At 39.8% G+C, this 16,492-nt stretch overlaps 1 protein-coding gene across 1 annotated transcript; it reads right to left on the bottom strand.

The window, feature by feature from the left end:
- Window positions 1-942: 942 nt before the first annotated feature.
- On the bottom strand, window positions 943-16,355 carry LOC135476245 (kinase suppressor of Ras 2-like). Its single transcript, XM_064756196.1, has 15 exons — window positions 16,292-16,355; window positions 15,490-15,570; window positions 15,002-15,096; window positions 14,440-14,667; window positions 11,126-11,195; window positions 9,965-10,016; window positions 9,052-9,144; window positions 7,772-7,863; window positions 7,006-7,096; window positions 6,599-6,687; window positions 5,992-6,088; window positions 5,051-5,184; window positions 4,543-4,683; window positions 3,746-3,875; window positions 943-3,001 (listed from the first exon to the last, which is right to left on the bottom strand). The coding sequence occupies exons 1-15, from the start codon at window positions 16,312-16,314 to the stop codon at window positions 2,849-2,851; spliced, it is 1,569 nt and encodes a 522-aa protein (XP_064612266.1). The 5' UTR covers window positions 16,315-16,355; the 3' UTR covers window positions 943-2,848.
- Window positions 16,356-16,492: the final 137 nt, after the last annotated feature.

A 16,492-nucleotide genomic window follows, 5' to 3' on the forward strand; every position in this document is an offset into this window, starting at 1 on the left:
ATTTGTCACGATACTGTTAATATGTAGAGAAAGCTTGAGTCTTCAGGACTGTTGCCGGACAATTCACACATCAGGTGCGACATCGGATCAGGTGACTGTCCACATTTGTCACGATACTGTTAATACGTAGAGAAAGCTTGAGTCTTCAGGACTGTTGCCGGACAATTCACACATCAGGTGCGACATCGGATCAGGTAACTGTCCGCATTTGTCACGATACTGTTAATACGTAGAGAAAGCTTGAGTCTTCAGGACTGTTGCCGGACAAATCACACATCAGGTGTGACATCGGATCAGGTGACTGTCCGCATTTGTCATGATACTGTTAATATGTAGAGAAAGCTTGAGTCTTCAGGACTGTTGCCGGACAAATCACACATCAGGTGTAACATCAGATCAGGTAACTGTCCACATTTGTCACGATACTGTTAATATGTAGAGAAAGCTTGAGACTTCAGGACTGTTGCCGGACAATTCACACATCAGGTGCGACATCGGATCAGGTAACTGTCCACATTTGTCACGATACTGTTAATATGTAGAGAAAGCTTGAGTCTTCAGGACTGTTGCCGGACAATTCACACATCAGGTGCGACATCGGATCAGGTAACTGTCCACATTTGTCACGATACTGTTAATATGTAGAGAAAGCTTGAGTCTTCAGGACAGTTGCCGGACAATTCACACATCAGGTGCGACATCGGATCAGGTAACTGTCCACATTTGTCACGATACTGTTAATATGTAGAGAAAGCTTGAGTCTTCAGGACAGTTGCCGGACAATTCACACATCAGGTGCGACATCGGATCAGGTAACTGTCCACACTTGTCATGATACTGTTAATATGTAGAGAAAGCTTGAGTCTTCAGGACAGTTGCCAGACAAATCACACATCAGGTGTGACATCGGATCAGGTAACTGTCCACATTTGTCACGATACTGTTAATATGTAGAGAAAGCCTGAGTCTTCAGAGCCAGGCAGGCCCCTTGCCTGACATATAATAAATCAGAAGTGACATTGTATTAAGCGGAAAACTGCATCAGCTCCCTCCACACACATGATGTACAGTCAACCTCTGCATTTATTCTCAACAGCTAGATTAGTTTTAAGAGTGAATCCCCATAGTTATTTGAAGGCAGATTTAGCCACCTTCTGAGTCAGCAAACGTATATACACTTGTATTTAGCCTGCCACCAGGAAAGCTTTGTATCACCTTTTAGGCAGAACTACCTATTGTCACACCTTACGTCTGGTGACAGAATCATAAACTCTAAAATTCATCTCTTCTTGAACGGCTGATATATATGTCCTCATCAGATGGCAAATTGCAAATCTTCATGCGTTCCTGTTAGGTCAACTTTTACAAATATACTGCTTGATATCAAAAGTTGCCTTTGTCTCTTAGTTGTGACATGATATACAATAAGGTACAGAACATGATACAGGAACCGCATATCAACATCAGTGTTACTTCATATGAAAGCTGCAACTCAAAATACACACATATCTCCAGTGCTGACATACATCCACTGGATTTGACTGATGTTTTAACCTTTCTGTCACCATTCATATCACTGGTTTGGAGAACTGTCATCCTTGTGACACTCAGTGTACTGAAGTACTGTCAATTCTGCTGAAATCACCACAGTTGCTTACACATATCAGTGTGCTGGATGGCTGTACTTCTCCACACAGTGTCATCTTTGTGACAATCAGTATACAGAAGAGCTGTCAATTCTGCTGAAATCACCACAGTTGCTTACACATATCAGTATGCTGGAGGGCTGTACTTCACACACAGTGCCATCTTTGTGACAATCAGTATACAGGAGAACTGTCAATTCTGCTGAAATCACCACAGTTGCTTACACATATCAGTGTGCTGGAGGGCTGTACTTCTCCACACAGTGTCATCTTTGTGACAATCAGTATACAGGAGAACTGTCCATTCTGCTGAAATTACCACAGTTGATTACACATATCAGTATGCTGGAGGGCTGTACTTCTCCACACAGTGTCATCTTTGTGACAATCAGTATACAGAAGAACTGTCCATTCTGCTGAAATTACCACAGTTGCTTACACATATCAGTGTGCTGGATGGCTGTACCTCTCCACACAGTGTCATCTTTGTGACAATCAGTATACAGAGGAACTGTCCATTCTGCTGGAATTACCAGTTGCTTATACCAATCAGTATGCTGGAAGGCTGTACCTCTCCACACAGCATCATCCTAGTGACACTCAGTGTACTGAAGTACTGTCAATTCTGCTGAAATTACCACAGTTGCTTACACATATCAGTGTGCTGGATGGCTGTACTTCTCCACACAGTGTCATCTTTGTGACAATCAGTATACAGAGGAACTGTCCATTCTGCTGGAATTACCAGTTGCTTATACCAATCAGTATGCTGGAAGGCTGTACCTCTCCACACAGCATCATCCTAGTGACACTCAGTGTATTGAAGTACTGTCAATTCTGCTGAAATTACCACAGTTGCTTACACATATCAGTGTGCTGGATGGCTGTACTTCTCCACACAATGTCATCTTTCTGACAATCAGTATACAGGAGAACTGTCCATTCTGCTGAAATTACCACAGTTGCTTACACATATCAGTGTGCTGGATGGCCGTACTTCTCCACACAGTGTCATCTTTGTGACAATCAGTATACAGGAGAAATGTCAATTCTGCTGAAATCACCCCGGTTGCTTACACATATCAGTATGCTGGAGGGCCATATTATAAGCATGATACTTGGGGAGCTTGGCACTGTGACTGGTGCACTACAACCCGACTGACCTATGACCTTTGCTCGTGATGTCAGCATGTGAGCAGTAGTCAGATGACCGACTCCGCGCTCCGTGACAAGTGCACCGGGTGAGATGGGCTACGCAGTAACCTTTTCTTTGGTAGTCTTTCTAAGGCCTTTAACAAACGACTAAAGTCTGGTCGATCACTAGGTTTGTAAGTCCAGCAAATCATCAGCACATCCTGCAAACACAACACAATCAGAGCACAATAACCTGAGAGCACTTTTATACAAATCCCCTTGGTCCGAAAAACAAATCAATTTCATAACTACTAACTTTAGAAACTGCTTAATTTTTAATGCAACTGTAAATTAAACCGACAAATGTCGCTCTGGGGATATTTAATTTTAATTCAAAGGTAGTCCAAAAAATTGCACTGCTTTGATTTCCTACACTGGGTGTACAATATCAATGATACCATTTAATACTGAAGCAGTTGAAATCATTCAGATTAAATTTTCATACAGATTAAATTTGAACCTGCCCTGAACTGAGATAAGTGTGAATCAAAATTAATCTGACAAAACTGTTACTCAAGAGCTTATAGAAATAAGAGCGACTTGGAGTTAATTCAAGATAGGGGCTCATGATAAATCAGCCAACAAAAGGGGCGCATTAGAGTAAGTGTGAATGAGATTTAAGCCGGAATAAGTGTGAATAAGAGTAAAGTAGAGATAAGTGTGAATACATGTAAGTGTTGAGCTGAGATAAGCAAGAATAAAAGTTGAGCTGAGATAAACTTGAATAAGGGTTGAGATAAGTGTGAATAAGAGTGGAGCTGAGAAGTGTGAATAACAATTGAGTTGAGAAGTGTGAATGAGAATTAAGCTGAGAAGTGTGAATAAGAGTTAAGCTGAGATAATTGTGAATCAGAGTTATGTCTTGAGTTAAGCATGGATAAAAATGATCCCTGCTTGGAGCTCACCTTTACATCTCTGGAGGCTTGAACATTACTCAGTGACTGTTTGAGGCCGCGCCCCACCTGCCAGATAATCGTCTCTGCTGGCATCTTTTTGAAAGGCCACTCCCCTGTCAGCAGCTCATACCACACCGTGCTGAGGAAAAAAAAAAATGAATGAATGACTGTATGAATGTTTGGGGTTTAATGTCGTACTTAACAATTTTTAATTCATGATGACGAGGAGTCATTAGGTGTGTGTATATATACTGTATCTAGATGCTGACAAAGTGCTGCCGCCACAGAAGTATCATGCTGAACACAAAACAAGTACCATTTTGAAAGTCACTGGTGTGGCCCGACTCGGGTTTGATCCCAGGTCTCCTGACTTCAGATGCTCTAAATATTAGGCCACCCAAGCAGTCGAGGAAGAAAAGCAAAAAACAAAAAACAATCAGATTTCTATTTGATGCATGCTTTATCACTTCTTTGGAGGATATACCCTTTATCTACTTGAAGTAGAAATTAGGACACAACTAAATACAGGCTTCAACAAATTCATGTATACCATAAATGACCATAAATTTCGTCCATCACTAACTAGCATATTTTCTGAAAGCTGTATTGATTTTGGAAAGGTGGTTTCACTTTTTTTTTTGAACATGGGGTGTATCCTACTTCAAAATTAACTTTAAAAAAAGTTTCAGCACCAAAGATAATATTTTGTGAAATTTATTTGCCTCTAAAAATGCACTTTTGCCGGTGAAATTTTGTGTCATTCAGGGTATTTGATTTTACATCAGGAGAAAGGGGAGACAACTCACCCAAATGCATATACGTCTGACTGTTCTGAGAAGGGCAGGTCACTGTTACAGTGGAAGTGGCTGCCAGCCTGAAGGGAGCAGATGATCTCTGGTGAGAGGTAACACAACCAGCCCGGGGGTATGCTCAGCCAGTTTCCCTTCCTGTTTATCAGAACAACAACAATACACACAGTGAGAGTGGTTAAGGTTTCATGCCACATTTGGAATATTTCAGCCATCTCACGAAAGACAGTGCAATCAGCCTGAGAGTACGCTCGGTCAGTTGTCCTTCCTGATTACAACAACAACAGCAGCAGCAAAACACACTGGTTTGTCATATACTAGTAGCTTTGGATGAATTAGATGAAGCTTGGTGACAGTAAATGGTCAATGGTAGTTTTCTTGACTAACAAAACCAATCATCATCAAATAAGCAGTCATACAACATACAACAACAATACCAATCGCCATCAAATAAGCAGTCATACAACATACAACAACAACAACAATACCAAAAGATACAACATACCTGCTGGCCCCACAAAGTTTTGTGACGTTAAAGAGGCCGAAATCTGTAATAATCACTCGGTCCCGCTCTAAAAAAATATTTTTTGTTTTTAAATCTTTGTGGACAATGCCCCTAGCATGGAGGTACCCCATTCCCTACAAAAAACAACAAAAAAACAATCAAGTATTAAACCTAGACAGATTAGTACATAACCTTGAGCAGGATAATATGGATCTTACCACAACAGAGATGTTAGACACAAATTTTCAGGCCTGTTTTTGCTGTGAATGCCAACCCAGGCAAGGTATTTATTGTTGAAACAGTGTATGTGTGCTTGTGGATTTTTGTAGTCTTTCAGTCATATGACTACGAGGAGTCATTAGGGGCGTGTACATTTGATGTGTCTATTTCCAGCAGGAGTTCATTCTGCTGCCACTTGAGTGTCATGCCGGAGACCCCAGACCCAATCCAGTCACATTATAGGGCACCGATTTAACCAGTACTTGCTCTATTTTGTCAGTGCTGAGTGCCAAGTGAGGCAGAAACAAGCACCATTTCTAAAATCTTTGGTATGACGCGACTTCAGGGAACAGTTTGTTTATATGAATGTCACTACATTACAAGGTAAATCTCACAAGAACTTTCCTAGGTGAAAATGAAAGTAAATAAAACTCCTTTCGCAGGAATCCAACATTATTACTAAGAATCCATATTAATATATTCTAATATTACAATTCAAGCACTTTATTGCAAAGATAAGCCATTGTAAATTTAGATTTAGATATAGTTTTCTGCGTACTTTCTGCTTTTCTTTTTTTTTTCACATAAAAATGAAGTCAGCTGTTTAATGATATAAGGAACAATCAGCATTCTCAAAAAGACTCATTTTGTTGTCTTTCTGACAGGTCTTTCTAGCAACATGTTGTCATGACAACTGGCAATGTTGGGAAAGTCTAACTTACCTGTGCTATCTGTGAGGCGATGATAACGGTCTTGTTCATGGGGAACTTCTCCTTCAAGGAGTGTATGTGAGTGTATAATGTTTTCCCTTTGCATAAACTGAAAATGAAAGTAACAAATACACTCACTTATTGACAGTTTTGATATTGATGGGCCATCAATCCTCTATTACAAAATCATGCTCCTGCTTCAAGTACGACATCAGTACCACCAGATATATACATGAACTAGAACTGTACCACTCTCAATAAACCAGTGGCACCTGAATATCAGCCTTACTCTGGCTTGGTTATGTTTGGAAAGCATACTATGACATTATAAAGTACAGGGCCGGCAACACCTAATGCAATGCACTAGCATACATACAGAATTAATCACTTTGCAGAAGGCAAACCAAATAGTGTGCTCAGTTTTATAAAGAGCTAGATGCAATAAATTTAAAGAATCTCACATTGTACCACTTGCCAACATGCATCAATATTAATAAAGATCACAGACATGAAGTTTTGCTTCTTCAAAGTCTGCAATACAACACTGGTGGGAGGCAATAACCTTATTGGGAAGGACAATTTTGATGATTTGTCATCGATGTACAACAGCTGTTATTACCTTGTGACAATAGCTAAGTGTGGAGGCTTCATACAGGCTCCCATAAACAGTACTAAATTGTCATGCCGGGTCTTCCTCAACATGGCAACCTGCAAAAAGGAAAACAAAGTCCATTTACTTCAAAAGATTATGTCACATCCAAACAGGACATTACAGGCTAAAAGTGCCTTGCAATTTAAGACCAGGAATTGGGAGTGATTACTTGATTTAGAGTATGTTTATCGATAACATCACTTCGAAACTTACTACAAGATATAAAATATGACCAAAGAATGAAACTTTTTTTGTGGGCTTAACTTTCTATATTTCCCTTAAATCATAATCTTCATTTCAGAATTTCTTTTCATGTATTTTCTGAAGTATGTGCTCCCCTGCTCCCCTAGAGTTCCTGGGAGTTACAAGGTTACCTCTAACTTGAAGGCTGACATTTGTGCCTGGTTATCTTTGTCTGGATCCATCTTCAGCATCTTGATGGCCACGTCTCCGTGCCACTGACCCCTACAAATAGCAGAGCACAAGGTCAAAACAAGGTCACACCGTACAACACCTAAAAATTACCTGGTACAATAATTTGGTGAATGTGATAATATCGCTATTGTATACCCTTAACTTTAGTAACTAACGTTCCCAAATAAAACATAATAAGGTCTTTAAGAAGTTTTGAACAAAAATTTTAGGCTCAATGATCTCAAAATTTAGTTATGTAAATTTCAATTGATTTGTAACAGGGTTTGAAACAGGGTTTATCAAAGCCAAACATTCTTCAATTTCAATTGGATCCCACAAATCAATATCTTTTTCTTCATTCTAAGCAGGTGTGAAGGGAATTTCCTTTTTGATTCCTGTGTTTAACACAACCGCTATTGCCACAATACAAGTACCCAATTTCTTCAAGCTTTTTACCTGTCTGGTGAGAATTTATGTTTTGGTCGGTTTGCCAACATCAGGGCTTCATAGAAAAATATCCTGTTTTCAGTCTTGACAGAGAAATGTCCTCAGAATAGGAAAGGTGAACATGTGAAAAGGTTGAAGAAATAGGGTAGCTGTGGTAACTCGACCTCTAGTAGTTCAACACTTGTAGCTATGGAGGACTCTCCTCCCTTCAGCACTTGAGAATTCATACCCGCATGACACTTTTAATTCTATGAAGTCAACCAGTGACTGATGACTCACCTATAGACAGTACCAAAACGCCCAGTTCCAATGTCATCTCCCAGGACCAGGTCTCCAAATGGAATATCCCACTCTTTTAATGTAACTGACAACTGAAAAACAACGTGAATTTATTTATTTATTTCATCGGTGTTTTACGCCGTACTCAAGAATGTTTTCACTTATACCACCGCGGTTATGGTGGGAGGAAACCGCGCAGGTGCAAAACCACAACCATCCACAGGTTGCTGACAGGCCTTCCCACATACTGCTGGGTAGGAAGCCAGCATGAGCTGGGCTTGAATTCACAGTGAGAACAGAAAGACAATGTGGAGCTAGAATGTTTAACACACACAGATCCTCCTGATCTGACTTAGTGTGATACTGAGGTTGTTCAGCAGTCAAGGGAATGGGGCTCACTTGCACAAAAATGTGGAAAAAAAAACGGCACAAATGTACATTTATGTCTATAACAAGCACATGTTTATCCCTATGCTCAGGAAAATGCATTTTTAGCCCTTATCAAGAACAGATGTCTTTTTGTGCGTACCGCATCCATTCATTGCATAGTTTAGTAACAAAAGAACGTAGTCAAAACTGTGACATCTGAAATGTTTAAAGAATCAGCACAAAACCTCTGCCCTTTCTAAAGTATCTGACAAACTTTCCTTATTTAGTTATTTATTTATTTGATTGGTGTTTTACCCTGTACTCAATAATATTTCACTAATACGACAAAGGCCAGCAGTATCGTGGAGGAAACCAGCCAGAGCCCAGAGGAATCGACGACCAATCACAGATTGCTGACAGACCTTCTCACTTACAGATGGAAAGGAAGCCAGCATGAGCTGGACTTGAACTCTTAAGTGACCACATTGGTTAGAGGCACCTTGGTCATTGCGCTGTGCTGGTTTGCTAACCCTCCTTGGCCAAACTTTCCCAAAAGCCACATATTTAAAACATGTGTTGTGAAGCAAATGCATTTATTTTTTTATTAATCTCATAGACAAAAACGCCTTACTTTTGGAGGGTTACAATAATCAGACAAAACCACTGCCCTTCTTCAGAAATCTGACAAACTTTCCTTAAGCCACTGTTCAATCTACAGGATCTGGACTCTGCCTGACAACTTCACAAGTCAAGGTTTTACGTGTGAAGGTCTGCCAACAAACTGCGAATAGTCAAAGGTTTCCGAGCCAGCCTTCCTTCCAACATAATGCTGACCACTGTTGTATAGTATAGTTACATTCTTTACGTATATTTTATCCAACTGAACCGCCACTCTGACACCTGGTACTTACGCTATTTTGTCTGTTCCAGTTGTGACCAAACGGGTCATCCTGGCTATCAAGGGAGTCCACTCTGTCCGGCAGAGTTTTCTCCGATGTGTTACTCTGAAATGATAAGCGCATATATTCCTGAAAACACCTTGATGGTATGTTCATAAAGTACAGCTAATAATAATAATGTTTAGCTATTACCTAACCAGACAACCAAATATTGTAAAATTAAAAATACTGTAAAAATAAAGAGGTCAAGCAAAAACAAGCCATTGTTTTACATATATACTTCACACTGAAAGTCACAAAATTTCAAGTTTAAATTCTAAAGCGGCAACCGTTTCACGTAAATTTTAACACAATGACTTCATATTTGGTGAGTAACAATAAATAGTTTGGCCACTCAATATTTCTGACTTCCTTTCCCAATAAAATACATTTCACTCACTACCAGGTTTTCAACCTTCATCATTTTTAATGTTAACATATTTTAAGAGTTTTCCATTTTTTCATGTAAAGAGAATTGTTACTGTAATTCTTAAACTTTTTCGCATGTTTGCAAAGTGTTTATTCAAGTTTATTCTGTGTAGACTGATAAATTCATAAATTTTGTGAAGCCCAGGCACTGGTCAATCCAACCGACGTAGTTTCCAAAATCGTATTAAAAACATGCACAAATTACACCAAAAGTTGCTTGTTCCTATGCAAAAAGATTGAAGAATTAGGGTAAATGTTAACACATTTTAACAGTTCTTCAGATTTTAACGTTAAGAGAAAACAGCTAAGACATCTCTACTATTACATGGTAACTCCACCCCAACAAGCTCTCCACTCTATACAAAGGTCTTGGGAAGACAAATTTCTCAGTAAAAGAACAAACATCCTTATCATGCTATATAAAGATCTTATTCTTACAAGTCCACAAGATACTTACATCTATAAGGGTCTTATCACTGTCGTTTGAAGTATTTGTATTTACAATATCACTGTAAACAGAAGGAAAAGAAAGTCTGAACACATAGCTGACCAGGGCATCCACAAACTACTGTAGGCTATGAAGTTTACGGTAACTACTGAGGCAGCACATTTTAAAGAGATACATTTGTATGTTTATATGCGACTGTAATTACAATGAACCGAAGTCAATGATCACTGTTCAATGAACACAGGCACACTTCTCTGGATCCCACATATACAACCAAGTTGCAAATAACATGTAAATAGATGAGTCACAGAAAGAGTTTCAGTTTCTGAGACCCTCAAATGGACATGAGGATAAAACCAGGTACAAAACAGAAACTCTGTTAACAATGGAAACCTCTGTCTTGAGAGTAAACATAAAACATTCCTGTTTGGGCAAATTTTTGTTCATTGTTAAGCTTGTCAAAACTGATCATAAAACTATTCCCGACATGCCTCTCTGCAATATTAAACAGCAGTTAAAGAAAAATCATAAATGTTTTTGTTTCCAAACTAGTTTTAAAAGACTTTCGGGATTGTTTGAGCAGCACTAAGATACATGTAAAACTGTAAAATAAATGCTTATTTTGAATGATGCTGAACCATATTTAGCTGTGTCTGGTAGCTCTGTAAGTCATTTGGTCGCTTGGTCTGACGACAAAGTTTTGATATCCTACTTTATAACATGGGTCGTTGAATTCATTTTTTTAACACTATCATTCATTTAACAGTGGCTTGTGCGAAAGACAACTTAACTTTCTGCATGATTTATTTATTATTTGATTGGTGTTTTATGCTCTACTGAAGAATATTTCACTTATACGACGGCGGCCAGCATTATGGTGGGAGGAAACTGGGCAGAGCCAAAGGGAAACCCACGACCATCAGCAGGTTGCTGCCAGACCTTCCCATGAATGGCCGGAAGGAAAGCCAGCACGAGCTGGACTTGAACTCACAGCGACCGCATCGTTGGGAGGCTCCTGGGTCATTGTGCTGCGCTAGCCAGCTAACCAACTGAGCCACGGAGGCCCCACTTTCTGTATGATGTTGTTGCTATTGAAAATTTTAACCCGTTTCAGTACCGTGAAACAAACAGCTCGTCAAGAGAAGAAATATGTAGCATGCCACTACTTACTCGTCTGTAGGGGACCTATACTCCACAAACCCATCCGTGGCAGCCTCGGCTGGGGAACCGTAGTCTATCTCTGAAAACGCATCAATCAGACAATATTACTGCTACTTGAAACAAGACATGTTGGGTCATGTACAACACCGATAAGCCAGACAGTTCTTTGAATGGTACCTCTTAACATGTCACAGGTGTGATAAACAAGAGCACATGATCATTTATGTCTATGGCACCACTTTACAGTCTTCGGTGAAAGCCCAGAAATCAACTCCAATTCAATTTCTAAAAACGTATTTTTCTAAATTTTCGACTAAAACTTTCCTTGAACCCATGTAAAGTCTCAGAAGTCACAATGAGTGGAACAAAACACACTCATTTTGCTGAAATGTGTTGAACTCCAGAGGGTCACAATGCTTTAACACTGTCATGTTGATTTGTTTGTCCCGCATCGATGAAATCTAGATCATGCGCACTGGAAACAACTATCCTGCTTTTTCTAGTACCAGAAATATGTCTAGACTCCCCCTGGGTCCATTCCAAGAATCCAACTTCCCTCAGCTGTCTAGACCGTTTGATTAAGATATTTTCCAAAAGTAGACTTTACTACAAACATACATTACCAAGCCTGAAAATAACCCGACAAAATAAATAAAAGGAATTAAAGTCTACACATACTCTACGTGTTAAAACTCCTTTTAAGAAATAATTCTCAATTTCTACGCTTTTCCATGAAAGAAATATCACGTTAAATTTATAACTTTTCAAGGTTATCCAACTCATGGTGTAACCAACTCATGGTGTAACCAACTCACGGTACAACCAACTCAGTACGGAACCTTAAAAGGGGCAACAGATGAATTATTGAAGAAAAGAGGTTGTTGTAGGCATCCACACATCTCAGTCACAAACAGTAATGTTGTGGTAACAATCATTTGAACACAAACTATCACTTCCACAAAGGGCATCCACACATCTCAGTCACCAACAGTAATGTTGTGGTAAAAATCATTTGAACACAAACTATCACTTCCACAAAGGGCATCCACACATCTCAGTCACAAACAGTAATGTTGTAGTAAAAATCATTTGAACACAAACTATCACTTCCACAAAGGGCATCCACACATCTCAGTCACAAACAGTAATGTTGTGGTAACAATCATTTGAACACAAACTATCACTTCCACAAAGGGCATCCACACATCTCAGTCACCAACAGTAATGTTGTGGTAACAATCATTTGAACACAAACTATCACTTCCACAAAGGGCATCCACGCATCTCAGTCACCAACAGTAATGTTGTGGCAACAATCATTTAAACACAAACTATCACTTCCACACAGGGTATCCACACATCTCAGTCACAAACAGTTATGTTGTGGTAAAAATCATTTGAACACAAACTATCACTTCCACAAAGGCATCCACACATCTCAGTCACCAACAGTAATGTTGTGGTAAAAATCATTTGAACACAAACTATCACTTCCACACAGGGTATCCACACATCTCAGTCACCAACAGTAATGTTGCGGTAAAAATCATTTGAACACAAACTATCACTTCCACAAAGGCATCCACACATCTCAGTCACCAACAGTTATGTTGTGGTAAAAATCATTTGAACACAAACTATCACTTCCACAAAGGCATCCACACATCTCAGTCACCAACAGTAATGTTGTGGTAAAAATCATTTGAACACAAACTATCACTTCCACAAAGGCATCCACACATCTCAGTCACCAACAGTAATGTTGTGGTAAAAATCATTTGAACACAAACTATCACTTCCACAAAGGGCATCCACACATCTCTGTCACAAACAGTAATGTTGTGGTAAATTCATACACATTTCACAAAGTAAGACATGGTGAAGAACAAAGGTTTACAAAAGGACAGGGTATGAATGGATGAATAAATGAGGAAATAGGGCTGAATTCCACACTGGTTTTAAAGATATCTATATTAGATGTACAGAAAATGGTACGGTTTTCCCTGTAAAAATAACCAATCATCTAAAACAAAAAAATTCCAGTCAAAAACCAAAATGAATATTATATGCTATGTTTCATCCCTTTGTCTCTGTACTGGCGAGTTTGAGAGTTGGAGAGTTTGACACCTGACGAGAGGTAATGTCAATTTAATTCAACTTCCAATGTCAGCCTTACATGTAGGTTTACTGATGGTTATTCTTAGAGCATTGTGCTACCTAGGTCAGAGCACCTGAAGCCTCAATGAATCAGGTAAAGTACCCTAAAACAGTAGCCTTCTAGTAAAGGAACTAGAATATGTCAAAAAGTCACAAGAGTTGCCTACCTTGGTTGCCTTGAAACATCCAATCAGCTGAGATTTCATGAGATCTCGTGTGACTACAACAGACCCCTGGTACTGACAAAGTGTAAGCAGGGTCAGATAACTCAGGTGCACTAGTACTACATAAAACACTGTTGCTTTTCTTACCATCACCACAAAAAAATGAAAAGGCTGACCTGATACGACAAAAAAGATTTCCTGACATTTGAGGTTTGGAGGAGGTATGTAGGGAAGACCGCACCAACGAGTTACGATGCTCTGCTAGTCTAACTGAGAAACTGTGGTGCCGAGTCGGCATGGAAACAGGCCTGCTTATGCCAGTCGAAAAACTGGCGTGTCTGCGTGGTTTTAAGAAAGAATGGTCCGGTGAGCTTGGAGGGGATGGTGTATGAGGAATCTCTAGGATCTGCGACGCTGAGGTGAGGTAACAGTGATTCTGAGGGGGGCTTGGGATGGATGGTTTGTGGGTCACAGTGCTAATGGTGTTATCCTCAGAGAAAACAAACTCCGTAACCAGGATTTCAGGTGAGGGGGTGTGAGATGAGTTAGGGGAAGGAGAATGGGAAACTGGTGATAAGGACATGTATGTGGGACAAGAGAGCTGCCTCTGAGGAGGTGGTACAGGGATAGGCAGAGTGCTGTGGGGGACAGGTAACGAGGCAGACAGGTGAGAAGGAAGTTTGCCTGGGCAATGTGATGGGACAGGTAGAGAACAGAGGTCCGATGATGATGATACAATAGCAGGGACAGATGACAGAACGATGGGAACAGATGGGACCTGTAGATCACTTGAAGGTAACGACTGAGGTGATGCTATAACATGAGGCTGAAACGTAAAGACAGGCTTTTGAAGGGTGGGATGGGAGGAAGCATGAATTTCGGGGCTGACAGGGTGCTGAAACGGTGGTGGGAAGGTGGAACTGCTTGTGAGAGGTGCTGGGGAAGTATGTGTAGGCGTGACAACAGGTGTGACGACAGGTGACTGCTGTGTAGTACCCTCACCTGGGAACTTAAACTGTATCTGCGGGGAAGGGCCCGGTGACGGGGAGGTGATACTGGCTGAGGCGGGGAGGCCCGGGGCAGGGGAGGAGGGGGTTGATGAGTTACACGATGACGTGTTCGAGCTCGAGTCCGGTATCTGGAACACTGGCCGCAGCCCTGAGCTGTCCAGCGTGCTGGCTGAGAAGATCAGGTTAGGGTTGTCCACTCTTCGACCAGCATTTGGTGAACCTGTTGAAGTTTAAGCAACAAAAGCAATTCATTCTTTAATTATTTATTTCTTTGAAAGCTGAACATAGCTTTCAATTATTTTGGTCTACTTCCCACATATAGCAGGCTCTTCTAAATGGAGATACAGGTATATCTTAAAATATCTTGTGATGAGTATCATGATTTCACAATTCCTTTGTTTTTACAATCAAATATCTTAAGAGAACTGAATTACAAATCCAAGTTTCTTTCCTTACTTCTTCATTTGCTCTCATCTATCACATATTAAATCCCGCTAAAAACTACAAGTAAGTTTCATGCTGTTTTTTTGTCAAAAAATTTCAGATTTACCTACCTTCCTTTAAACTATTAATAAAAACTTGCACATATTCATTGGGTAGACTACAAGAAGGTGCAGCCTTACTTGCGCAGTCTCGGTGACATTTAAACCTGTGGAGAGAAAAAACTATATCATGTAACATGTCACAGTGCTCTGGTTAAGATGCTGAGAAAACTGGGCATAGCATTGGGAAAACTACTAACCTTCAGTGGAACTGGTATGTGACATACATATCTAGCTTGTCGAATCAGGAAGAACTGGAAAAACTAGCTCTCAAAGTTACGTTATAAAACATGAAATCTCTGTAGTTGCAGTTAATTTATTTCTTTGATTGGTTATTAAACGCCCTACTCAAGAATCAGTTTTAATTTTGAAGGGCTGTATTTATTTCAAAGATACAGGAGAACGTATTCCCTAAATTTAACTTTTGTGGTTTTCTTAGGTACTGAACTGTCCTTTTTTTGTGATTTTTATGGATAAAACATTTGTCTGCTTATCCTTACTTGCACTCCTTGCATTTAAAACCCAGGAACATCTGTTTGTGACAATAATCACAGGTGGTTATCTTAAATGTGTGAGTAAACCTGTCAAATCAGGAACAGAAAAACAGTTGTATTAATATCATTACACAACCACTCAGGTAATACAATTATGCAGAGACATAAGGTAGAGAACACCTGTAAGTTGTTACCTACATTTACTAATTAAAAATTACAGGCTCACGGAGGCCTTATTTGCCACCCTATTGTAACCAATCATAAAACAAGACACAATAAAACCAACTGCAGATGTCAATGTTATCCGACATCCCTCTCAAAATTGTACCTAAAATATTTAGTCATGCACTTTGAACATTATCAATGACAAGACTAACATTTGGCAAGAATGATTGCCTGGTTGAGCATTAATACTTCCATGAGAACGAGGACTGTTACTTAAAAAAAAAAAGTGCAGCTCGGCTTAATATGGACTGAAGACAAATCATAAGTCTGTGCCCGTGGTTGTTTGGCTGGTAATATCAGGTTTTTTTTGCAAACAGAGGCACTTTAATACGGCGAGTCATGTCTACACAATAAGCCAGTCATTCAAGAGTAAAGACAGGACTGCCTTGTGGCAATAAATGTGTGCCCTCATTTATGTATTCACTTATTTATCTGACTGTTTTGCAGTGCTCAAGAACAAATTTATCAGTATTATGGTGGGGGGGAAATCAGGTGAAGCTTGGGGAAAACCTATGAGCATGAGCAGGTTAATTTGTGCCCTCATAGATAAAGGACAAAATCCACCTCTCTGTCCAGTACTCACCTGTGATTAATTGCATGCAACATCCTGGAGTGGTATGGTGCTTTTGGAGATCGAGGAACTGTCAAGGTGTCTTTGAGAGAAAACAAAACGACAACAACATGAATATATTATCATGTAGCACTGAATGTTCTTGTACTACATGTCATTACCTTAATAAAGTCACAGCTGTTTAATGCTATAAACAAGTCGTCCCAACGTATT

Source organism: Liolophura sinensis, chromosome 10 (assembly GCF_032854445.1).
Source record: "Liolophura sinensis isolate JHLJ2023 chromosome 10, CUHK_Ljap_v2, whole genome shotgun sequence".
Classification (NCBI taxonomy): Eukaryota; Metazoa; Mollusca; class Polyplacophora; order Chitonida; family Chitonidae; genus Liolophura; species Liolophura sinensis.